This window comes from Aulonocara sp. 'chitande type north' Nkhata Bay, linkage group LG3 (assembly GCF_057382095.1).
Source record: "Aulonocara sp. 'chitande type north' Nkhata Bay isolate Kocher_YH1m ecotype deep benthic linkage group LG3, A_spYH_male_GT1.1, whole genome shotgun sequence".
NCBI classification, from domain to species: Eukaryota; Metazoa; Chordata; class Actinopteri; order Cichliformes; family Cichlidae; genus Aulonocara; species Aulonocara sp. 'chitande type north' Nkhata Bay.
In genome coordinates this window covers 47,347,332-47,373,953 of record NC_141346.1, presented here as the reverse complement: position 1 = coordinate 47,373,953, position 26,622 = coordinate 47,347,332, and the positions used below count along the sequence as shown (strand labels likewise).

The 26,622-nt window shown below is 40.5% G+C and overlaps 1 protein-coding gene across 2 annotated transcripts; it reads left to right on the top strand.

The window, feature by feature from the left end:
* The first annotated feature begins 9,054 nt into the window (after window positions 1-9,054).
* sepsecs (Sep (O-phosphoserine) tRNA:Sec (selenocysteine) tRNA synthase) lies at window positions 9,055-25,227 on the top strand. Of its 2 annotated transcripts, XM_086283726.1 has the most exons (12): window positions 9,058-9,238; window positions 14,223-14,336; window positions 14,415-14,569; window positions 16,895-17,013; window positions 17,180-17,338; window positions 17,511-17,664; window positions 17,848-17,950; window positions 18,048-18,177; window positions 20,492-20,583; window positions 22,345-22,438; window positions 22,561-22,651; window positions 24,374-25,223. In XM_086283726.1, the coding sequence occupies exons 2-12, from the start codon at window positions 14,223-14,225 to the stop codon at window positions 24,600-24,602; spliced, it is 1,440 nt and encodes a 479-aa protein (XP_086139852.1). In that variant the 5' UTR covers window positions 9,058-9,238; the 3' UTR covers window positions 24,603-25,223. The 2 variants fall into 2 exon arrangements, with proteins under 2 accessions (XP_086139846.1, XP_086139852.1); XM_086283720.1 differs by having other exon boundaries at window positions 9,055-9,238; window positions 14,223-14,569; window positions 24,374-25,227.
* Window positions 25,228-26,622: the final 1,395 nt, after the last annotated feature.

Sequence of the window (26,622 nt, the reverse complement as noted above, 5' to 3'; positions counted from 1 at the left end):
TTTCCACGAACTTCTATATTTACTTGGTGTGATTTTCCCCAGTTCATTATAACTGGAGAGAGATACAATAAAACTCAAACCTTTTTTACCCCCCATTCTCTCTGGTGGATTAAACGAGTGTTGTTGTTATTACAATCCGTCTTGTAGGAAACATAAAGAATTTCTCTGGTAAAACGGACACAAACGCCCCCTGCACGAAATCTACAAATTTCCCCTTTTAAACATACGCTCAAGTAGTTATTGTGAAAAAAATATGTTACTCCTAACATCCATCCATTTATGAACGTGAACATGAAGGCTGGTCTATGTAACTGATTACTTCTGCTACTGAAAAAGAAAAGAAATAAATAAGTTTATTCATAAAGAAATCGACTTTAATGTCAATGTTTCATTGTTATTTTTAAGGGCAGTTTGGTCCTGAATTACAGTGTGAACCCAAATTGAAAAGGAAGCACAAACCCTGCATAGCCTGGAGACTCACCTGGTTGCATGTTGTAAGGCATAAAATCTAGTTCAAGGCACACACACTGGCGAGACACTGGTTGTGGGGGGGTGAGGGGAGAAGGGTAAGAATGTGGGTGAGATGACAGATAGTAAGAGATTTGGATTACTGAACTTGATAGGACATGCATTGGATTCTATAAGGTGAAGCCAAACTTTGATGGGGGCAAGGCACGATGAACTGGCTATTGTCTGATGTGCTTCCAGGGAGGCAAAGAATTTCCCGGGTGTTTCCTGCTAAATCCACTGGGATAGTCAAACACAGCCCGATTCTCGATAACTTTTCCTGCACTTGCACATCAAAGAGTTTTCATCAGAAATCAATTAGATGTGCAGATAAAAGGTCGCTGCTAGTCTACAACACCAAAAACAACCACAGTCTGTGTGAACTTTTTAAACCTACACCTAACAACATCTCTTATCTTTCCTCAGAAGCATGTTTCACTCCCCCAAGTGTTCCCAGTTTTTTCATGTTTATCACTTTGAGTGGTGTCACCAGCACGTTTCACTGGAAACCGTGAGTAAGGCCGAATCATCGCTGAAGTAATTTACTCAGAAAATTTGGGATTTTTGAACATGTTAAAAAAATGAACCTCCTGGTATTCCCCTGGATAAGAGTCGTTTGACTTTTTGTAGTGCTAGCTCTCTTTATCTCCTGTCATGACCATGTTAGTAGTGCTAAGTTTCAAAGCTCTCCAGGTATTCTCCTCTACTTTTTCTGGACATACCCAAAACTCTAGCTTGAAATACACGATGTCACGGTAAGGCTGATGGAATTCATTTTTAAGTGTTGCTTATTCAGGGGTGGCTGTTTGATACGTGTGTTGAGTGAACAGTGCTGTTCATGGAAACACTGAGTGGGAAAGGAGATCATCTGGTAGTCGTCACAGTTAAGGCAGCAGAGTTGTGAAACACTAAATTAACGCTGAAGTGGTTTACTACATGGTCAAATATCAAGTTTGACAGATCTAACAAAAACTAAGCACTGAGATTTAATGCCTTGTTGAGTGTATTTTATATGAAATTTCTAAGGAATTTGAAGAGGGTAGGGAAACCAAGTAAGCGCAAAAACTATATTAAAAAAGGGAGCCAAAGTTTCTTAACTTAAGAGTAAAATTTAAGCACCCAAACCTGTCTTTTGGCAGGCATTAATAATTCAGTTCACAGCTTACTGTAAACTGAGATAAGATTTACTAAATGTCAAAAATGCTTTTTTTTGTGACGCTGTAATCTCAATTTCACTACCATAAATCACCTCCACTTCAAATGTCATCACTTTCTTAAAAATCACCTGCGGCTTAAAGAGAAAAACCCCACAGGTTTTTGTCACTGGAGCCATGATAAATTATAGAGGAACACATCCTTCACCTAAGCTAGAGGGATATTTAGTTCATGTTGTCCATAAATCACAACGGAGTACTGTGAGCCTCATATGTCACAAGCTGTAAAGATCTCCTACAGTCTCTTTTACACTTGCATTTTTGCTTTTTTTTAACAAAAAAGATCCACTTTTGTAAATTAAATTTTTTTCTCTTAATTCTTCATGGGAATTAATGATTATTTTTTCAGTTGGACTTACTGTAAATAAGCAGTTAGTTGTATTTACTTAGTACAACCGTGTCTGGATTACTGTTTTATATGTTATGAAGTTAATACAGCACGTAAGGCAAACATTAGCAGCACCCCAAACACTTTAATGTGAAACCATTGGTAACAATAAAGTCATAATACCATTAATATAACACAAAGCTCTGCTCCCTCTCTCTTTATATACGGATATGTATAATATGAAAATAGACAAAACAATATAAAAACCAGTGCAGAAGAATCAAATCTAGTTTCCTCTTAAAAGTGTTAGTCAGTGACAGTGTTGTAGTCAGTGGGGAGTTCCCATCTTACCCTTCACATTTTTGTGAAGCTAATGTAGCTAATTTGTCAGCTTTTAATGAACTCCTCGTGGAGTACAGAGGGTGGCTGGTTCAGCAAGACAACTTTTTATCGATCAGACTTTTGCCCAGTGACTTCATCTGCTCACTGCTACAGGGCGTGCTTACGATTGACTCAGCAAAATACACCTAAGCCAAATCCTCTACACTCATTTGATCCTGTTACAAGTGTGGCAGCAGACTCTTGTCTGAGGCAGACAGAGTGAGAGCATAATTTTACAAATATGTCACACTCATGCGTGTCACCGCTTAAAGATGCCCCATTTAGCTGTTTTTGGGAACTTGTGTGGGGAGTCGAGATCACCAATTTCAAAAGGGGGTCTCGGTGGACCTGAGATCATATGATGACTCACAGCAGGGCCTCTGTTGATCTGATTTGTAACTGCTGCACATGTGGCCGTGTGATTCAGCATGAGCCCGGTTTGAAAGAGGGTTTTGGTTAGCAGCACAGAGAAAATGATGTATAATAATAACCATGCAAGCTGACATGCACTGATATGTCAGCATGAGATTTCAAGCTGACTCAGAAAGAGCGGAAAAACAGCAAATATAGACAAAACACAGCAGCTGGTTTAAACTAAACTGATTTTAAGGGTTACAACTTCAACATGTTGCGGCTATAGGAGCAGGAAAAAAAATGTCATGTGACAAAATCTAATGAGCTTGGAAAGAAAAGTGTCTGGACTTCTTTAGGTTTCCTTGAAGATGTTTTTTTTAAGTCTGGCTTAAAATTTGGGACTCCACCAATTGTTCTTAGAACTGAAGAAGCTTCTCGGATGAGGTGAAACATCTTCAAGGAAACGTAAAGAAATCCAGATGCTTCTCTTTCCAAGCTCCTTAGACTATGATGACCTGGATGACTGAGAACCTTCACAGACATGTGACAAAATCATTTTATAGTCCTTGAGGAACTTTATGTTTCAGAAATGAGCAGAATAGTCATTACAGTAATTCTTTTTATATTGACAATTATGTAAGTTTAACAAACGGTGGGAAATAAAACCCTCTTTGCTACTACAAATTTACTTATAGCTGCTAATGGCTGGTTTGCATGCTACTATCAGAATACGTTTTAGTATATGTCATTAGTGTGCAACTGTTGCAGCACGTCACATATTTGATGCATTTCATGCAACAGACCAGTTACATGAAGCGTCTAGAAAGAAAAAAAAGTGATTGCAGTTATTATTTTTAAAATCAAAAACCTATAATTAAAAAAATAAGTAAATTCTTCTTGGGACAGATTGTTTTTAAAGCATTAGTAATTTAGTAATTTCATCATATCATTCTGAACAGTGCTTGTTATATTCCATACTTCATATTGTTTCCTTTTGCTCTCTGTAAATGAGGCTGTTGCTTGTCCTTGTCCCCGCAGCAATCAACAGTTAGAATATCCATAGAGGCAAATTCTTCCATTCACTAAAAGAGCAATAAAAAGGGAAAGCGAGCACTTCACATGCTTTTTAGTCTGACTCCTACGTACTGATTCATGTATAACCACAATCAAGCACACCTTACATTTTCCCTGGGAAAAAATGTGAAGCACTATTCCTCACAACTGTGTGTTTACACCTCGTTTCGCAGGTGTTATAACAGTGACTTGTATCTTGATCCTCACACCGGTGATTTCCATTTGATTCCCATGTTTTCTCTTCAGATTCAGATGTGATTCTATGTTTTTATGACAGGAATGAGCCCCTTTGTGTTGCTGTTATTTTGACCTTGATTAGAGCTTCTCTCCTGGAGTATTCCTGACAAGTTTCAGATGTATATCTAGTATATTGGATGTGTGGTGACATGCTTTCTGTGCTGTTTAATGTTCACTTGCGATATTACAAGTATCTGTTGTGTCACTCCTGTAGTTCTTGCTCTCTCAGAATGGATTTACTGCTTCAGTGTGATTTAAACACTGGAAAATATGCAACCTTCCCCTTAACGGACCTACCTTTTAAAATAAATTTACATTCCCTGCAGCACACATTTGTACTGCTAAGTATTGTTTACAGTGTGGTTGCCATGGTAAACAACTGCTTACTGTACGAAATGGAAACACTGAGCCTGACAGATCGTTTTTGTCTTTTTATCCTTTGAAGTATTTGTTCTCTGGGAGTTGACAGGTGTGTCCAGAGTTGACACCTACCTTGGGAAGTGAATCATCAGCCCCGACCAAACTGAAATGAACTGAAAGATTGTCGTTTTTCTTTTAAAAAGACAGAATCTTGACCTTCTCACTAGCTTAGGCTTGATCACGGGTCAGCTAAATATGTTGTTTTAACTTCATTTAAAAAAATGAAGCTAAATGCTGGGAGGATGGTCTATTTAGCACCTGTGAGGGGCAGCGGCAAAATAGGTTTAGAGTAAATACAGCAAAGGAATTTAAAAACCCTGTGCTGTTAAATTATTACATACTGACTGTAAATAACACTTTAATGTTTTTTGTGCTGCCCTAAAAAATCTAAATGGAAAATGTATTTTATTTTGTTGTATATATATATATATATATATATATATATATATATATATATATATATATATATATATATATATATATATATATATATATATATATATATATATATATATATATATATATACTTGGGTCAGCTGACATCAGTGATTGAGGTACTATATACATAAAGCATAAACGCTCCGACTGGCTTTTAGTAGTGATTAGGTTTAATAAAAGGTTCCAAGATGTTCTTTTTAATGAATTGTATGAATGTAGTGAAGTAGTATTAACTTTAAATAGAAATACTCACAAACCATAGAACCCTCCACTTTTACGCTTGTGTGGAGGAACACAAATGTCCCTTTTTTTGCTAGTTGGTGGTGACTGTTCCCACATCATGATTCACTCATTTACAACGGCTGTAAATGAGTGACTATCTAAAAGAAAGAAGGTTTTTTTTTTAAAAACGTTATATAAATAAAGCAGTGTGGAAGTTATAAGTCTATCCGCTGAGCAACATCTAAATGAAACAGATGATGATGAATGGTCAGAAAGTGCGCTTTCATACACTGACAGCGTTTCCTGTCGTGGATGGCGACCACTTTCTGGTCTAGACGATGTTTGAATCATTCTGTGTGATTCATTAACAAACCGTGTCCTGTAGACATCAGCAAAATTTCCTGCTAAAGTGGGACTGTTTAAATTGCATGCCCTTACAGCAACATCCAGAAGTCGAGTAAGGTTTGCAGGCTTTTCTTTGTCATTTTTTTTTTGTTCTGTTTTTTTTTAAACATAACATTATTTTACTGTGGAAGTACTTGGGGATTTTTGGGAGATTCTTCAGACCGGACAGGTTTGGACGGATTTCTCCTCGGAAGATTGTCCTGCTTAATCATTGGACCAATCGGATTCCTTGCCAGCGCCCAAAGGTGCCGGAAGCCGCACTCCAGAGTTCTTTGGGGCAAAGAACACACCTCCTGCAACAGTCAGCCGCCGACAGTGCTGCTACAAAAGTGGGTGGCGGAAGGCAAACCTGTCTTTTCAACCCTGAGCCTACTTTTACTTTGACTCGCGGATGTCCGACACTGGCGGTGGATCTTGGACGACGGACACCGGAGAGAGAGAGCTCTACTAGTTGCAGTTTCCCACAGGTAGATGTGATGATACACCTACAGGGCAGTGCCATGTGCAGGGAAGAGGAATGAAGGCCCAGTTAAGTTGTCTCATACACTACAGGAGACTCTTTCTTCTCGACTTTTCTGTTTCCTTTTTCAAGGACCACGAAAATCCTATTTTGGAAATGCCAAACTGGGTGTTTTTGGAGTTCATTTGAGATGGAGTAATCCTACCTCTTAGATCGGCGTGGCACTTGCGCTCGTTGTTTCCACCTTTTTAATTTTTATTTTATTTCCTCCCAATCTTTAAAACATCTCCAGCAACATTTTTCATCTTCCACGCGGGAGTGGGGAACAGCATGGTGCGGACCTTGAAGCGCGGACCGTGCGGAACGTGTTACTAGACCACGGGTTCAGGAAGGAAGGCAAGATGTTGGCATAGCTGTTCAGTTGAAAACCCTGCTATGCCGACAAATTGCCATCTTTCTCTCCCCTATGCTGCCAAACAAACAGTGAATTTGTTGTTGTTGTTGTTTTTAGATTTATTTATTTATTTTTTAGCTATACCTGCGCTCAAAACCCTCCAGGAATATATATGCATATTTTTTAAATGTCGCTTTCATTTTTGTTTTGAACATGTGCGAACTCTTTCTATGCAGATAGAATGTGATGTATGCTGTTAAATGTGGGCTAACTGTGTATAATCTACCTGTTACTGGGGCAACCTACAGGTTCACACAGCACAGGCACTGATTATGTATACATCATTTACAGTAAGCAGACAAAACAAAATGCATGGTTTACTCTCTCTCTCTCTCTCTCTCACCCTGTGTGTGTGTGTGTGTGTGTGTGTGTGTGTGTGTGTGTCATAAAATTCATTACATATAATTTCACAAAAGTGTTTTTTCTTTCTGATGATTGCAAAGAAACTTTTTGGTGCAACGTTCTAATTTTTTGTCAGTGTAACATTAATCTCTTTATGACACATTCTGTTAAATATTGTTACAATTTTTTAAAAAGTTTTTACTCATATCCTTCCATCATCCTTTTTTCTCTCTCATGACCCAACTGCTTTTGTCATAATAGCGCATTTTATTCCCCCTCTGATGATTCAATAATCATCGATTATTAAATTAAAGCTTTACCTCATCCTTACAGGCAAAAATGTAACAAAGCAAGCAAAACAAGCAGCTATGTTATTTGAGTGTTTCCGTTCTATGCTTAACCTACTTCTAGCTGACAGCTGTTTTTCCTTGTTATTTTGGTAGATGAAAAGCATGGTGTATTTGCAAGGTAAGATAGCCTGTTAGATATTTAAGTGCTCAGGATTAGAGAAATAATGAAAATGTGTTGCATCTTAACTGACTTCAACCGTGAAGCGATTATCGTGGTAAGAAGAATTCGCAACATTCATATCACAACACTGAGAGAAAAAATCTGGGAAAAAAGGAGTTAGCTACTATGATATATGACAAATTCACCTGTAACTTTGCTTATTCAAAGTTTTCTTTTGGCAAATGAATCAAACTCAAAATAAAAGTGCATGGACAAGACGACAGAGTCTGTAAGCACCTGTATAATAGTATATAAGAAGAATGATTAGACAATAATATGTGATATTATCATAAGTCCATTACTGACCTGATTTTTTGATCTTGATATTTAATTTTTAAATATTCATTATTGTGTCAGCAAAACTTTAGTGAGTTGGTAAACCTATTTTAATCACATGTTATACTGAGTGTGTCAACATTAAATAGAAATAGATGTTCTTTCTTAACAGTTAAGTTACTGCCTCTCAGATCATGTTTGCTTTCCTGCACTGAAAAAAGACTTCACATTCTGGAAGTGGCGGTGAATTTGCTTTGATGTTACTTATAATAGCACAGTAAGAAACATAAGGAAGTATGAGTGTATACATCATAGATTTTAACTTCAGTGCTCCCTACAGCTTTGTTTGGATTGAAACCTACACAAGTGTGATGTGTGTGTGTGTGATGTGTGTGTGTGTTTTAGTGTGTGCATAAAAAGGTAACGCTCCATATTGTTACCTTTTCTTTACAATATCTGCTTATTTGATTTTTAATGAAATTTTTACAGATGACAATTTTACCTTTATTTGTTTGTTTTCTTGGAGGCATACTTTTTTCATTAGTATATTGGCCTATATTTCCACTACAGGACATCTTTGCTCCTGCCACACTTTGAAAGTGCCTCATTATTGGTCCTGATCTTATAATTATTTGTGGCAGCTTATTTTGATGCAACGCTGTCACAGTTTACTCATTCAGCTAATATTAGAAATAATTCTAATATCTTGACATTGTTTGAGAGCTGAAATTAAAGGACCGGCATATGATATTATTTCAAAATGCATCAGTAGTGTGAAGGAATGCAAAGGTTAAATGTAACATAACACAGGTCCTAACAGCAATCAGACTGTCAGACAGTAAAAGTTCCCACTGCCCTTTATGTGCATAAAAAATACATAAGAAATATATGTGATAGAGTGTATTTTAATGAATATGTATACAGTAACATTTGCATGTAGAACAAATTTATTGTATTTTGTTGACATTCTACATTTTTAGCAGTCAGGCTTTTTAAAAAAAAAATTTTATTGTTTATTTTTCTGATATGTCTGTTATTCTGTGTCTGTTGTTATATGTCTGTTTAAAAACCACAGTTATATTTTAAAGAATGACGGTGTGTAACTGTGACTTTATTTAAGCTACTGGTTTCTGCTAAAAGTTTACTTTGACCAAAATCTTAACTTTCAAATAAAGTTAAGTGTTTTTATTTATTTACTGTAGCAATAGATAATAAAAAAAAAAAAAAAAAAAAAAAAAAAAAAAAAAAATATATATATATATATATATATATATATATATATATATATATATATATATATATATATATATATATATATATATATATATATATATATATATATATATATATATATATCTCAAAAACAGCATTTGCCATAAAAGTTAAAGCTGACCGGCTTGCACATTCTATTTCTGCAGGCGGCCACCGACCGGCCTCTCTTCTCTCTTCACGCTGGAGCATGACTTTGCACGGCGTTGACCACGTGAGCAACGCTTGGTTGTCACGTGAAGGCGTCCTGCAGTCTGTCTGTGTGCTACTTTCTCATTCAGATGTGTGCGTACATGTCTGCGGTTTGTTTGGCGTCCACGTGAAGACATTTTTTGGAAAACCGCGAGGTAAGAGCACGCACCGTGAGTTACCAGAGCGGCTCTGACGAAGATGCGCGGTGTTTTATTTTCCGGCCCGGAACACATTAGCTTAGCCTAGCTTAGCTTGGCGGAGCTAGCCTGTACTCTGTTCCTAAGCAAACTCTGGATTGAAACCAGACTTCTAGCACTGAGTAAGTTAGCACAGGGACAGTTTTAGGCTCAAACGTTTAGGTAGGGCTCGGCTTCTAATGGGGAAAACATTCATTTAGTGTTACATATTGCAATTTTTACATGAATCAAATAAGAATAGTTAATGCATATATGATATATATAGTTAATACAGCGCTGTAACTATCACGAGTCGTATACCACGAGATATTTTATAAAGAAAATAAATAATGACATAAACTGCAATCGTCAATTCGTTAGAAGGATGACGATTGCAGGTGATTTAAACAGGTCATTTCACTTGCACCTGCTTTAGGGTGGATCCGTAAACCTGAGGGAAAGGCTCAGTCATGGTGACCAGAGTTTTCCTGAGTAAGGCGGAAACCGATTTGCTGCAAAGCACATGTGACGATAAACATGCACAACATTGTTTCAGCCTCTTAACAGAAAGGCTGCCACTCCATGTACCTGTACAAGAAGCAATCTGATAATAAAGTTGCTTTTACATACAGGTTTTTGAATACAAAGCCTCATTTTGCTGTAAGGACTCAACAGAGGGCATTAGGCATCCCATTTCAAGTGTGCTACTGAAAAGTTTTCCTTTTAATTTCACTACCTGTAAATAAGGTAAATGAACATAGTAATTGTGACATAAGTTACTGAAAGGTTTGGAAGAATCCACATTTAGCACACTGCTTAGTTATGTGAAACATTAATCAGTGAATGCAGGCAAAACAGAAGGTACCTTGGCTTGATAACAGCGTGGTAGACTTTGGTCACTCATCCGCTCTTATTGGTTTCTCTTCACTGACATCATCCTGCTTTTGCCCTCACTCCCTGTCTCTATTTTCCTCTTAGTCTTTGTGTTGTCATTAAAAAGTACATGTAACACTGAAACAGTATTTAAAACCCAGTGAAAGGCATAAACTGATCCATATTAATTATCCATCTATGTCAATTGCAATGTTCAAATTCAGTATTGCACTGATACTGATATATGAGGTAAAGCAGCGGCCCCCAACCTTTCTTGTGCCACGAACCGGTTTAATGTCAGACAGTATTTTCACGGACCTTTTTTAATGTGTCACAGATAAATACAACAAAATAAAATGATACGACCAAGACAGCAACTGTGGTATTTTGTAAATATAATAATAAACGCAAATTCACTGTGTAATTGTGTAACTTTATTAGCAGCATCCTCCTGAAATGCACCAACAACATTGAGAGTAACATCCCCCTCTCTGCCCCTTAATGCTCTCTGGTCACTGTGGTAATGCGTAAATATTTATTTCAAAATAAGACACACAATTACAACACGGGAAAAGACCCAGAAAACGATAAAGTTCACACCCGAGCCTCAACTCTCACGGCCCGGTAACACACGACTCCGGTCCGTGGCCCGGGGGTTTGGGGACCGCTGAGGTAAAGCCCTCTTGACTTTCTCTCATTAGAATCCAGTTATATGTTAGTTTGTTTTAATCATTTATTTTAGAAAACACATTTATCAATTCATGAAAAAATTACATTTATAATAAACTGTAGTTTCTTTAAATTAGTTCTTTAAATAAACAAGCTTAGCTCCACCAGAATAGAAAACTTTGACAAAGTGAAAAAAACTGGCTCATCATCTCTATTCTAGACTATATTAGCTAACATTTGTGACACTATTTTGAGAATAAATATACTTAATGGTAATGACCCTGCAGCATCGGAAAAATTTGCACTTTTGCTTGCTAACGTTTCAGTTGGTGTTTTAAATCCGTGCCGGCTTGTGTCATGAAATTACTTCTTCATCTCCTTTCTGTCACGAATTTCATCATAATATTGGGAATGCTGGACTTTTAAACCTGTTCTCCTTCTAATCTGATGTCTCTGATAGACGTTTTTCGGAATATAACCTTAGAAAAAGATGTCTAATAATATTAAAATATGTTATTAATACGGTTATTTTTAGGGGCGCTAAGATAAAATTTAGGGATGCGTTGGTAAAAAGGTCTGGTGTAACTTTGGCATTTTTAACAAACCTGTCCCTTTATAAAACATTGAATGAGCAGTTCGTCATGAGCTTCGTGCGATAATAATTAGTAAACTTACCTAATGATCGCGAAAGTTAAGAGTTACAGTAAAAACACATCCTTGGTGCCAGTGTGAAGGAACGGAAACTGAGGAGTGCTTTGCTCCTACAACAGGAAGAAGCCACATTACCGCAGTTTGGCCTTTATGAACATAAACAGACGATTTTGTCAAAGCTTGAAGCAAAAGTGAAAGATTTCAAACCTTTTCACTTTTCATAAATGTTATTATTTATCCGGAGATGGACCCCAGAAAAGGAGGATGCTCTGAGAGACTGCTATGACACCACAGACTGGGATGTGCTCCTGAGCCCACATGGTGAGGACATAGAGGGGGCGACACACTGTCTTACAGACTACCTCAACTTTTGTGTGGACACGGTCGCCCCTGCTAAGACGGTACGGTGTTATCCTAATAACAAACCGTGGGTAACACAGGAAGTCAAAGCTGTCCTCAACATGAAGAAGAAGGCTTTCAGGAGCAAAGTGAAGGAGGAGATGAAAGCAGCACAGCGGGAGGTGAAACGCTGCCTGAGGGAAGCAAAGGACACCTACAGGAGGAAGGTGGAGCAGAAGTTGGAGAGGAACAATATGAGGGAGGTCTGGAATGGTGTGAAAACCATCACAGGCCACAACACCAAGAAAAGCACAGCGGGGGGGACTGTGGAGAAGGCAAACGAACTCAACAACTTCTTCAACAGGTTTGACCAGCCCACAACCCCCCCACCCTCACCTTCACTACAGAGTCCTCTCCCCACTCTCCTGCCTCCCTCGCTTCCCCCCCTTCCTGACACCATGACACCCCCCTCCTCCAATCCCTCTCTCAGCAGCAAGACATCTCCCCCCCTCCCCTCCTCCCAAACACCTCCCAGTGTCACAGTGGATCAGGTCAGGAGACAACTGAGGAAGCTTCGCCCCAGAAAGGCAGCAGGCCCAGACAAGGTGTGTCCTAGGATGCTTAAGGCGTGTGCTGCTGAACTTGGGGAGCCGCTACAACGAGTCTTCAACCTCAGTCTGCGACTGGGGAGAATGCCCGCCCTATGGAAGACATCCTGCATCGTCCCGGTCCCCAAAAAGAACCAGCCCAATGAGCTGAATGACTTCCGACCGGTGGCACTGACGTCACATCTTATGAAGACTCTAGAGCGGCTCTTCCTCAACCTCCTCCGACCACAGGTACAACATGCCCAGGACCCACTACAGTTTGCATACAAGGCGGGTGTCGGAGTGGAGGATGCCATCCTGTACCTCCTACACAGAGCCCACTCACACCTGGATGGGGGAAAAGGCACGGTCAGGATACTGTTTCTTGACTTTTCCAGTGCCTTTAATACCATCCGGCCCTGTATGCTTCAGGAAAAACTGAACAGGATGGAGGTGGACCCCTGCCTGGTGGCTTGGATCTCCGACTACCTCACCGACAGACCACAGTACGTCAGGCTGAAGGACATCACGTCTGACACAGTGGTCAGCAGCACAGGAGCACCACAGGGAACTGTGCTGTCCCCTCTTCTCTTCACCCTGTACACCTCTGACTTCTGCTACAACTCTGAATTATGCCACATTCAGAAGTTTTCAGATGACACGGCCATCATGGGGTGTATCTGGGATGATCGGGAAGAGGAGTACAGAAGTCTGGTGAGGAACTTTGTCGCATGGAGTCACACAAACCACCTGCAACTCAACACCTCAAAGACTAAGGAACTGGTTGTGGACTTCGGGAGGTCCAGAGAAGGTCCACTGCCGGTTCAGATAGAGGGGGAGGAGGTGGAGGTGGTCAACAAGTACAAGTACCTCGGGCTGTGGGTGGACAATAAACTGGACTGGTCATGCAACACAGAGTACCTGTATAAAAAAGCCCAAAGCCGACTGTACTTCCTCAGGAGGCTGAGGTCTTTTAACATCTGCAGGAAGCTCCTGAGGATGTTTTACCAGTCGGTGGTTGCTGGAGTACTTTTCTATGCTGTGGTGTGCTGGGGGAGCAGCACAGCAAAGAGGGACTCATCCAGGCTGGAAAAACTGATCAGGAAGGCTAGCTCTGTGGTCGGCATGAAGCTGGACACTCTGGTGACAGTGGCAGAGAAAAGGACATTAAAGAAACTGCTGGACATTATGAACAATGCTGGGCATCCTCTGCACACGGCCATAAACAATCAGAAGAGTCTGTTCAGTGACAGGTTGCTTCTCCCCAAGACAAGAACTAACAGACTTAAAAACTCCTTTGTCCCACACGCCATCAGACTGTTTAACTCCTCTCTGGAGGGGAGAGGGAGGGGAAACAGGAGGACAAAGGAGGACAAAGGAGGGGGGAACAACTAAGCTGTAGTGCCTCTTCACCTCACTGTACAATACCTTGTGCAATACTTTTTGTAAATAGTCAACAGTGCAATAGACTCAATACTTGAAATGTGCAATTCACTTGTATTTTTATTTTTTATTCCTATTTATTCTATTTATCCCCTTTGTATATTTTATTTATATTTGTCTCTGTATTTATATATGTGTGTATGTGTGTGTGTGTGTGTGTGTACATATATATATATATATATATATAACAATTCTGTAACTGTAACTTCGGTTGTTGCTGTGCTTTTTTTGGAAGTCGAATTTCCCAGAGGAACCCACCCGAGGGATTAATAAAGTTCTATCTTATCTTATCTTATCTTATCTTATTTTCCCCTATTGGTTAATTTTGTGAAATAAGCATTTGTAGAACGGTTTGGACACCCACTGCACTGACTTACCACAAAGTTGTGTGTTTAACACAGATGAACAGCGACAACTTTAACCTGAGCGAGAAGATTGTGTCACCTTCCTACATCCGTCAGGGATCGCAGGCTCGCCGTGGCCATGAGCAACTCATCAGACAGTTACTGGAACAAGTACGCTCAAAGCTTTATTTTGTTTCCTCATACCACTGCAGTGAAGACACTTCCTCTTTCATGTTGTGTGTGTTGCAGGGAAAGTGTCCCGAGGAGGGATGGAGCGAGAGCACTGTTGAGCTCTTCCTCAGCGAGCTAGCTGTGATGGACAGCAACAACTTCTTGGGTAACTGTGGAGTAGGAGAGAGAGAAGGCCGGGTGGCATCCAGCCTTGTGGCAAGACGACATTACAGGTTCAAGTTTGCCCGCCAGGCCTTATGCGTTATTAGCGATTCACTTTTAAACCCCGAGTGATGGATTGTGAGGCAGATAAAAAGCAAGCGGATCTTTTGTTGTTGTTGTTTTGTCTCTACGACAAATATTTCGTAGTGCAGGATTGTGCTTAAAGCGATTCTGATTTAGAATAGTTGGAAGAAAAACACACTCTGCGCCCATCTCTGTCACACTTGGAGACACACTTTTTTATGTTGCCTACGTACATCACCACAGTGGATTTTAAATAAGACAATCAAGATGTGATTGAAGTTAAAACTTTCATTTTTAATTTAAAAAAAGTATTTTAAATACTTTGCTTTAACTGTTTAGGAAATAGTTGGATTAAAATCTTTTGCCAACAGTGACTGGATGAAGTGTAAAAGCCATGGACATGGTCTTCTCTTCTCGGTCAGGCCTTTACCTCAGCCACCTTCAGTTTGTGCTTAAGTAACTGAAAAGCTGCTCTGTTGGGCTACGATCAGATGACCACCTTGGCGATTTAGGAATATCCAGTTTCTTTGCCATGAAAAACTCTTGGTTGCTTTTGCAGTGTGCATTGATTCAACATCTATTTGCAATGTTACGTACTCGATTCCTTTGGCAGCTATGCAGTACAGTACTGCTACTCTGCCGTACATGCTGGTTTCATCTGTCCCAGGATTTTCTCCATGTCCGTGCAGGCTCTGTTAGATGCTTTCTTGTAAAGTCTGTTCTTCCCATTCTTGAGTGTAACCAGCAGCACATCACTGTAAACCCTCCATATTTCTGTTCATAAATGCATCTCTTGATTTTGGACTTTGTCAACGATATGCCTACCTCCTTGAGTGTTTTTCATTTGACTTGAAGTTGTGAAGTTTTTTTCTTAGCTATGAAAAGAATTTGAAATATTTCCTAATTAAAGTCTGTGCTCTTTAAGGCCTTTTGGTGTTGCTGGGGTGATCAGTGCATGGCTTCTTTCTAAGAGTGTGACAGATTGTTGAATGACAGCTAAAAATAAAGAAAAAGATTTTCCACATCTTTGACATTAAGAGTTCCAGTGAACAGATACCACATTTTTTGTTAAACCCCTTGAATTAAAGTTAAACGTCTAAAGTTAACTGACACTCTGATTGTCACTGTGGTGGTATATAGAGGCAAAACTACAAAATCTGTGTCATCATCCACATGGGTCTGACCGTCAGCCATAAATTGGTTTGAGGTCAGGATGCTGACTCAGCCGTTCCAAAACCATGATTTTCTTTGTTTCAGCCTCTGTGTGTTTTGTTCAATTGTTTTATTGCGTGCACCAAGCTTTTCTTTTCCTAAAGTTATCTTTTAAAATGTATTTTATGAGGCTTACACGTTGCTCTGCAGTTTTGTTGTGATTCTTTGTCACCTCCAAACTTGGTGTGATCCTAGGGAGAATTGGGGGAGCTGTGCTATACACACTTCAGACCTCATTTCCTTAACAGGAACACTTGATTCCAGGTTGCTTTTGGGGAACGGCTAACTGAAATTTACTGTGTTTGATAAAGACATGAAAACTTTTTGTGTGTTATTAGTTTAAAAAGACTTATGTTTGCTTTTTGAACACATTTCATGAATAATAAGTGCAAAACCTTTTGTAATTCTAATAGATTTTGTTGCAGTTTGTTTGTAACGAGGTAAAAGCACCTATACTGATATACAGATAAGGACAAAATTATTAGCCCCCTTATGAAATGTAATTGGCCTTTTTAACAGAACAAGTGATTTTCAATGTAGCATTTATCTGAAGTTTTCTTCAGTAAACAAACTTTACCGGGGTGAATATTATTAGCCCCCTGAAAATCAAGAATGTGCTTTAACTTTGTAACGCTCACTGCTTGTAAAATCAAGGTAAAACTGAAAGTTTTCTTCCAATTTACATACAGTATAAAAACGTCAGAGTTTGAGCTGTCACTTGAAAAAGCATCATTCCAAAAACAATAAGTTTAGAGAAAAGGATTTGTTGCAGGAGATGGATAATGATTTTATTTATTTGTGCAAAGTAACATGAGCGTCCAAAGTAAAACAGGATGTTTGAAAATGCTGCGTTTAACAAAAGAAGGAAAAAAATAAATTGCTTGCTCTGTTTACCTGGGCTTTCAAAATACTTAATAAAACAAGGATGTTTCATAGGGGAGCTAATAATTCTGTCCTCACCTGTATCTGTGGGTTTTTTTTAAATTGGCCTTGCACGCAGATTTATTACACTGGGCTGTGAAATGTCAGCTTTGCGCTCATCACGGAGTTTAGGAGGTCGTTTAACTGCTCGTGTTGTGACATCCAGCTGTTTTGTCTAGGCTGATCCACGGCATCGGCCGGTCAGGTGACATCGCTGCTATTCAGCCTAAAGCTGCAGGATCCAGTCTGCTTAACAAACTGACCAACTCAGTTGTCCTGGATGTTTTAAAGCTTGCAGGTGTGTAGCTCTTATCAGTTACACTAGTATTTGTGATAAGCTAGATGTTAAATTTTGCCTTTTCCTCCCAAATGTCCACTTGGTAAAGTGTATGGAAGTCTTTATGTAGAATTAACGAAAGGTTTCGAAGTCTTATTTTCAGTTGTCTGCTGCTTGTGCGTTACAGGCGTCCGGAGTGTGGCCAGCTGCTTCGTGGTACCCATGGCTACAGGGATGAGTTTGACTCTCTGCTTTCTGACCCTTCGTCACAGGAGACCCAAAGCTCGCTACATCATTTGGCCTCGCATCGACCAGAAGTCCTGTTTCAAGTCTATGATCACAGCAGGTGACCATATGACTCGTATCCAGTGTCCTGTCAACCTTACATCCTGATCAGCGAGCACGTCTGTGTTTGAAATGTCATGGATCTTGAAGGGTTCAGATTAATTGTGAAAGTGTTTCACTTTATTGCCATCTTTAAATCGTTTGCTTACATTAAGACATTACTGTTTTCTCAGGCTTTGAACCTGTGGTCGTGGAGAATGTGCTCGAGGGTGATGAGCTGCGGACAGATTTGGAAGCAGTTGAACGCAAGATTGAAGAGCTCGGAGCTGAAAATATCCTGTGTGTTCATTCAACGACTTCTTGCTTCGCCCCACGGGTCCCTGACAGGTCTTGTAAGCTTTCATTCATGCCCTCAGGTTTTATTATGTCATGTTATGTATGTGTTGATGTAGGCTTCCTGCAGGATTTCTTACTTTCAAAGGAAACATAATGTATGTTGCTTGTTTTGGCTCATGGTGTGGGAATAAGGTATGCACCATTTCGAATACTGTTTGTTTTGGGGTCTTGCAGGCTTGAGGAGCTGTCATCTCTCTGCAGCAAGCATGACATCCCCCACATAGTTAACAATGCATATGGCGTACAGTCGTCCAAATGCATGCACCTCATTCAACAGGTATCAACACTCTTCACTGCACAGTGCATGTAGCAAGTTGATCTGGAGCTCACCTTTGAATGCTACGATGTGATTTTCTCGGATTGTCTGTCATCAGGGCGCTCGTGTGGGAAGAATCGATGCCTTTGTACAGAGCCTGGACAAGAACTTTATGGTTCCAGTAGGTGGTGCTATAATTGCAGGCTTTGATGAGTCGTTCATACAGGAGATAAGCAAGATGTACCCAGGTGAGTGTTAACGCTCACTGGTATGAAACAATAACCAGGTGGGCATGTGTACCCATGCAGATTTGTGTATTTACATAAAAGCAAATGTTTTGAAAGTTTCAAAGTGTAGAGCACAGTTTTTAGTTTTTATGCACTGCCATATTTTAGTAAATTGGTAATAAAGCATGAAAATGTTTGAATGATTCGTTTTCATGCTTAAACATAAGATGACTGTTCACAAACATAAAAATCCTGCAGCCCACTTTGTGTTTATTGTGCCCTACTCTGATTAACACGCAGGGCTGCAATCAAGCATTTTATTCTTGATCTTTTGTTGATTTCCTTGTTCAGGGTGCTACAATCATAAAGCAGTAAAGTCCCCGTCGTTTCTCTATTAGCTTTGAGGACTTGTTAACATGTAAATGTTTAATAATAAATATATTACAGGAATTGGAAATGAAAAAAAAGTCCACAGTCCATCGAGAGGCACTGGGCTATAAAATGGGATAACTGATGTAGTATGAAGAAACAGGGTCTTGTTGTTGTTTTTGTTCTTTTTTGTTGTTGTTTGTTTAACTTCAAACCTTTTCAGCACAAATTTCCCTCTTTCCTACTTTTTCTTCTTGACCCGAGACTGCAAAGGCAACCGCATTGTTCCCGTTCTAAATGTTAGATCCATGATTTCTAACAAAATCTCACCACTAGTGCATTTTAACCATCATCGCTGAAACTGGGGTGCATTTCATTGGGACTGTTGATGTCCCCATGGTAACTGAATTCGCTACAATCCTACCTGCACTGTTCTCACACTGTCACAAATCCATCCAATCAGAGATGGTATGAACTTTGCACGAGGGAACTGGGAGGTTAAAGGCCAATGTTTAAACCAGCTGCACTGGACAACTGTGTTGTCACTGCCATCAGATAATATCTAGAGAAGTTCATTGACGTGCTTTTTAAACATTTTGGGTAACTCTCAGAAAGCAGCAGTAAGACTGTGCACTGCTCTGTGTGACTAATCGGAATCTGCCTAAGCCAGCTTTTCACTTTGGTTTATTTGTTTAATTTTCTCATGCTGCAGTTGAGCTTCTGTCAGTGCTTGGAAAGTGTCCAGCTCTGATACCTTCCACTAACTGTCATCTGTGGGTATACTGTTACACATTTTCTTTTCTGTCAGGCCAAATCTGAACTGGAGTTATACCAGCTCATAGAAAAATGACACCAGGCCCGCTGTAGAAATGCACAGGACTTTGCATTCAAAACACTTTAGGTTCATCCCGCCAGCAATCAGACCGATGAACCCTCAGTAACCCCGGCAAGCGTCTTATTTTATTTTCGGTTTTTAGTTTCTTTACTTGTCAAAAAGACACTAAATTATTTCACCAAAACCTCAAACTATCAGGGTCAAACTTATTACCCGATACTCCAGTGGGATTCAACTCAGGGCTTTATGCAGGCCAGTCAGGAGTGACGTATGTTTTGATTTGTTGTTGTGCTGGAAGTCAAAGCGATGCTGACTGCTTGAGGTTTTTTTCCTGCCACCCTGATGAGATCACAGTTCCAGACACATTGCAGCGTCCCCGCAGCAAAATACTCCCACCACCGTGTTTCACTTTGGGGACTGTTCTTTGGGTCGTATGCCTCTCCCTCCAAACACGAGCAGCGTCTCTGCAGCCAAAACAGCTTCCAGTATGCATAGTCCTCCTCCAGGCTATTGTTGGGATAGTCCAGTCTGGCTTGAATGTGACTCTTCTGACAACGTGGAGATTTTCTCTGTCTGAAATCTCGAGGTCAACAAAGACTCTGCGTTTAGTTGTCGTGCAGCTTCCCTGCCTGGACGTCTGTGTCCTGAGCTCCATCGCCCTTCTACAGTCCTCGACACACTGCTCTGAGGCTCTTGATGCTTAACAGCGTATTTGAAGCATATGAATGTCAAAAACCGTGTTTAAAAGCCTGCACTCATCTTCTTTTACTCTCCTGCCCTTTCTAATTGATCCCAGAGGTGGATGCGTGAAGCACAAGCCGGCTAACTCATTCACCAATGTGTCAGCAGCTGTTCTGGGGCATTTTAGACACATCTCTCTAATTTTCTTTCAAGAGTCTTTGAAATGTTTTCCTTCCTACCTCTGCCGGGCTTCTTGTGTACTGTGTGAAGAAACTCTGTTGTTGTGTGCAAACAGAAATCTAGTGTGTTTAGAAATGTTATGTTATGTTTAAATCCTGTCAGGGGGCTAATAATTTTATCCTCATCTGTGTAAGTCAAATTGGATTGTTGTTAAACATTAATAACAAGCTTCTAGTTCAGTTTGACAGCAGCTTCTGGCTTCTCTTCCAGGGAGAGCATCAGCCTCACCTTCCCTCGACGTCCTCATTACCCTTCTCACGCTGGGAGTCTGTGGCTATAAGAAATACTTGTCAGAAAGAAAGGTGAGAGTGGTGCACACGTCACCTTTTTATACGGCTAAAAATAGTTCCTCACTTAGTTAAACGTGGCTGTTATGTCTGCTGGATGTTTCCAACATGTATGATGAGAACATTATGGGACTGCAGGAGTATCAGGTGTATATTGTAGTCGGTCTGAATATGTCTCTGTGCCGTGTCAGCGTCTTTCCTACTAAAAATGGCAATAACTTATATAAGTTGTATTGAGTTGCAGTTGGCTAGATGTTACAGTTTTCTGTGTGTGTGTCCTTTTTTGCTTCACCTGCGTTCTCACTGATGATAGAGACTGTGGACTTGTGTGTAGTGAGCTCTGTGAAGGAAGGAGTCCACTATAGAAAGATAAAATTGATTCTTTGAGAGTTTGAGAAAACCTCCCCTGGTGGCTTCCTGCTTTAAAGCAGAGTTACTCACAATGCAGCATCCTCCTCTTTAGATGATCGGCACTGCAGCATTCTCTCTCCTCTAAACTGCTGCTGCGCTGTAAATGTGCTGCAACTGAGAGAATCTGTTTGTCCTCACACTCAGAGCACAGAAACTCGAAAAGGAATAACACTTTAAAGTAGAAGTTTTTTTTAGAAATTACCCCGGATTCATATACAGAAATTACACGTATTTAAAAATGATGCCATACAATACTCAAAGTGGGATATCGGTGTACAACCTAATCCGTAGCTGAAATGTATACCTAGGAGATTCCTGTGGCTTCTTGCCTGACCCGACACACCATCAGAGCTTATTGATTCCTCTCGGTCCACTTTATGCATAATTAATGTACAGAACCATTTTTTTCCCCATAGAGTCTGCAGGACGTCTCTCCCAGAATCACGAGCTTTTAATAATTCAAGCGTTTCATCTGTTTAGGTTCATTTACTGCCTCGTGTGTACCACCGGTTTAGATAATGTCTGCATAATGAAAAGAAGAAACGGGTGATGCGCGTGCTTTTGTTTTAGTCGGGGCGGCCTTTGACTCGTCACAAACACAAACTTATTGTCCTGCACTCTCACCACCACTTACGCTGTTCTCCTCCTGCAGCATAATAAAGTCATCCTTTGTTATTAGAGGACAATGGACACTTAGAGACACTTGACATCATTGAAATGCTGTTTGTGTTTGACTCTTGACAGGGAAAATATTTTCCCTCTTGATGCTTTCAAACAAGGACAGTATGAGTCAGCAGAGTGTGCCCTCGCTCACACACACAGACGCAGTGAAAAGAGCTTCTTTGGGGAATCTGGAGCTGGTAGCTAGCAACAAACGCACTGTGTTTAGTTGTCGTGTAGCTTCCCTGTTTGAACGTTTGTGTCCTGAACATCATCGTTCTATTTCAGTCTTCCACACGCTGCTCTGAGACTCTCGGTGCTTAATCAGCGTATTTGAAGCATGTGAATATCAAAAACTGTGTTTAAGAGCCTGCAGTCCTCTTCTTTTACTCTCCTGGCCTCTCTAATTGATCCCAGAGGTGGATGTGTTAAGAACAAGCTGGACAGGAAATGAACATAGTGCTTGTACTGAAGCTTAGACTGAAACAGACACACATACAGGGTCAGGCAAATAGGGAAGAGTTTGGTCATGCATCCACCTGCTTTGTTGGAAGATTTGCTTGATTAGCAATAAAACCAAGGCTGCTGCTGCTGTTAAAGTAAGCCTGTGTCTGTATGCAAAAAGGAGTATTGTAGTGCTATTTATAGATCTTGTGTGTTGTTCTGTGTCTTCATCCTTCTCGTGTGTATCGGCATGGTGTGCAGGAGATTTATTCGTTCCTGGCTGAGCAGCTGAAGAGTCTGGCTTCTGCACACGGGGAGAGGTTGCTTCACACCCTGCACAACCCCATTTCTCTGGGTAAGCTGCTGGTTGGGTATCAATTGATCCTCACTCTGCTTTTCTGAAATGGCGTAAGTCTTTCTGGCTTTGCGTTTGGTCTCAGATGTTTACTGACTTCACTATGCTCCTCTCTCTTCCAGCCATGTCTCTAGATGGTCTCCAGGCCAACAGCGACAAGGCGGTGACTCAGCTAGGATCCATGTTGTTCACCCGACAAGTGTCAGGAGCCAGGTAAGGCCATGTTGATGATGTGGCCTGGAAATGGACATGGAGGGGGGAGAGAGAGAATAACAGGATAGGGGAGTGTGTGTGTGTGTTTGAGTGGGTTTAGAAAGATGTTGCATTTTGCTCGGCAAAATCAGCAATCAGGCAGATGGATCTGCTGAATACTGAGCAGCGGAAACTACTTTAGAAAATTAAGACAGCCCTTCCTATCACAGCCGCATCCTAAATAAAACAGGATGTTTCCATTAGATGTTGAAGGATGTGGTCTCCTCTGGGGCAGCGGGCACCAGCTCTGAAAGCAGCAGCATTAGTGAGGAGGATTTGTCAGTTTTTAACTGTTTCGTTCTCACTCTGTCACATGAATCGATGGATCTGCATAAATACACAATTTCAAATTAGGAGCATGGCCCCCACCACCCCCGCACATTTCATTTTGTGTTTTTTCTCTTTATAGTTTTCAATCGTGCATGAGAGCTAATCTAAATATTTTATATATCCAGAATAAAAGATTTATTTGGGTCATTCTGTCACGATTGTTTATAGTGTTGTTTGGAATTTAATGCTCCCAGTTGGATTTTTCCAAGGTCCTAGTGTGAAGTGTAGTCAAATGTTTTAGCCTTGTACGTCCTGAGCATGTTGTGTTTTCATAAAAGAAAAGAAATGTTTAAGATTTGAGTTTCGTGAACAGTTTGCAGCTGTGGACGTGGCATTAAATGAAATGCTCTCAGAGCCAAACATGAATGGGAGGCACCCGGCTTTGGATTTTCACATCAGTAGTGAGCTTTTCTCTTCTCCAGCTGAAGAGATTAATAGAGATCTTCATCTGATTAGTGCATTCTGCTGCCATTGTGCTGCGTGCACAGTCCTTATAGCTGGGCAGTAATTGATTTCACATTAAAGTGAGTCTAAACTCTGCTGACAGTGGTGAAACCTTGCCAGAATTTATGGCCACGATTATTATTTACAGTATTGCAGTTGAAACCAGGTGAAGTCCCCGCACATCCTGGTCCAGCACATTTCAAAGGTGCTCTGTTGGATTGAGATCTGGGGACTCTGAGCTCAGCTCATTTTCATGTTCAAGAACTCAGTTTGAGATTATTTGAGCTTCATGACGTGTTGTAAGCAGCCCTCAGAAGATGGGTCCTGCACACTGTGATCCTAAAGGGATTCACGTGGTCAGCAACAATACTTATTGTAAGCTAAAGTTTTTAAACAATGCTTATTTGGTACTAAGCGGCCCAAAGTATGCCAAGAAACCACCACCAGCTGCCTGAACAAAGCAGGATGGATCATGTTGTTTATGACAAATTCTGACCCTACCATCTGAATGTTGGGCGTATGGTTGTGTGGGAAGATTCCAGCAGATCAGCAGTTTCTGAAATACTCAGACCAGCCCATCTGGCACCGGCAAACACGTCACATTCAAAGCATCTTAAATCACCATTCTTCCCAGTTCTGATGCAGAGTTTGAACTTCACCAGGCCTTCTTCCTAAATTCTCTGAGTTTCTGCCATGTGACTGGCTGATTAGATATTTGCTTTAAGAAGCACTTGAACAGGTGTACCTAATTAAGTGGCCCATGAGTGTACATTGCAGTGTTGGTTTTATTTGTGAGACATGTTGATCTGCGGTAAATATTGCATAAAATAAAGAGGTTATTTTTGTTGTTTTTTACATTATTGTTAAAATCCCATTGCTCTGTGTTACTATGTTCACTCGTGTTTCCAGGGTGATACCACTGGGCAAGGAGCAGACCGTAAGCGGACACACGTTTCGCGGGTTTATGTCCCACTCGGAGTCGTACCCCTGTCCTTACCTCAACGCTGCCTCCGCTGTGGGTATCACTCGAGAAGATGTGACGGTCTGCATCAAAAGGCTCGACAAATGCCTGAAAACTCTGAAGAAAGAGGGCGGTGCGGTGTCTTCGTCGGACCAAGAGGTCTCTATAGGAGAGTGACTGAACTGAGGCTGAACATTTCAACAGGAAGACTTTGACCTTGCGCTGCCTTCATGCAGTTCTTTCTGATTTGGACTGTGTGTTTGTGTTATGAGTCATTACTTCTGGCAGTGAAACACTGTCCAGGTGGTCATAAACCAAAATAATGCAAGCACGTGTCACTGATTAATTCCCTCATCAAGTGATAATAGGACAAAACGTGCATACACATGCTGCTTAGGAGCATCTGGTCATAGACCAAATGTATGCAAAGACTGTTGTTGACTGTGTATGTTTAACTTTAATTTAAAGCTAATTACACATCCAGCCTTTATAAAAGGACCTCTCATGTGTCTCTTCTTTCTTTCACTTTGAAAACCATCTCTTTTTCTCGTACACTTCCCCCCCTCATCATTACATAAAATAGTGCATCTTTGTAATGTCATATGTTTTACCATGCCTTCTCCAGTGTACGGTAACGTGATGCCAGTGGTACTGAGCCATTAACTCTGTCTGAACCCTTTTTATTCAATAAGCTCATTTATTTTTAGGCTCTGCAACAGATCACACAGAGCAGATAATCAATGATGTACATCAAGCACAGATCACTCACGTGTCCAGCAAAACAAATACTCACTGTTAGTCTCGGTAAGAGCCCGTAATGTTCGCAGCATTAAAAGGACAGTTCATTGTGAAATCGAATTAACACGTTTGTCCCTCTGGCCTGCTGTGTTTTATCTGTGTGGAGTTTTCCTCCTACTAAACTGTAGCCATCAAACAAACCTCTCTGCAGAAGAAAGCAGAGATATGAGGCTTTAACTCACCCAAAATCAGGCAGCTCACACCAAAAGAAATTAAGCTGGAAGAATGACGAATGATGAATTGTCCATTTAACAATTTAAGAGATCTGTAATTAGATTTTAATTGCGTGTTTTGCTGTTATGGAGCAATGGGCAAATTGTAATTACACTGAGAGCTTCACCAGGGACTTGATCTTTAATCACATCAGGCTTCACTGTATTTGCGGAGTTCAGCAGTTTTCTTGAGTCTTGTGTGTTAATCCCTTTGCTTTGTAATCACAATCATTGGGAAGCACAGCAGGTAGTGGCCTCAGGCACAAACATTCACTCCTGCCAACTCCCGTCTAATCCATATTTCAACACTGCATTGTCCAAGTCCCTCCATTCTCCATACATTATCAAGAAATACTGCGCTGTGAAGAGTCCGGGGCAAGCCTCCGCAGCAGCAGCAGTGCTGGGCCCAGGTGTGCTTGTGTCCACAAATGTTCACAGTCAGCAGCTGTATGAGTATTTTTGTTTTTCCAGCTGCTACACGTTTCCTGACCTGCATTGCTAAATGCTAAAAGCAGCAGCAGAGCGAATCCAGCCAGCAGCCTTTGAAAGCGGGCTGAGCTCTGATAGATATGACTGCTGTATCAGCACACTTTCACTGTTCCAAGCTGTACTGAGTCGTTAACAAAACAGTGGAAAAACACCGCATGCTGGTACAATGCAGCACTCTGAAGAGCAGACGTGGCTTTCACAGATGATTTTTTTTAATGAACGCAGAAAAAATGTATCTCTTCATCAGCTTTAGTCTGAATTAATAAGTGATCAGGTGTGGGTGGATTTTGAAGTGCATTTGCTGTGCACTGATATAATATTGTCGTTTTTGTTTTATATTTTTGGACTCTGGATCTCGGGTGACTTATAGGGGAATTAATAGTTTCTTTAGTGTGTAAATCAGGTAAGGATTTCAGTGAAAGAGAACCTTGCATAAATCATTGCTCCCCCCCTCCGTGCTACCAAAGAAGTAATCGAAGTGAAAGTGGTTTCAAATTTCCAAAGCCACTTACTGCTTTTAAACCCAAAATACTATATATATCGCTATACTATATATCGCTCCTCACCAAAAAAGACAACCTTTAAATATACTACTCCTGAGTCTGCGCTGCGCCCACTCAATCATAAGTCTTAAGTACCCCAGGGATGTTGCTGCATGACAAATGGCTCTTCTCTTTCGGTTGTCTGCTGCTGCCAGG

Bases quoted from the DNA above. Each gene is read 5' to 3' on its own strand.
- sepsecs (XM_086283720.1), top strand. From the start codon at position 14,223: ATGAACAGCGACAACTTTAACCTGAGCGAGAAGATTGTGTCACCTTCC. The intron at 14,570-16,894 runs GTTCAAGTTTGC...TGTTTTGTCTAG, and splicing joins GTGGCAAGACGACATTACAG to GCTGATCCACGGCATCGGCC. The intron at 18,178-20,491 runs GTGAGTGTTAAC...CTTCTCTTCCAG, and splicing joins GATAAGCAAGATGTACCCAG to GGAGAGCATCAGCCTCACCT.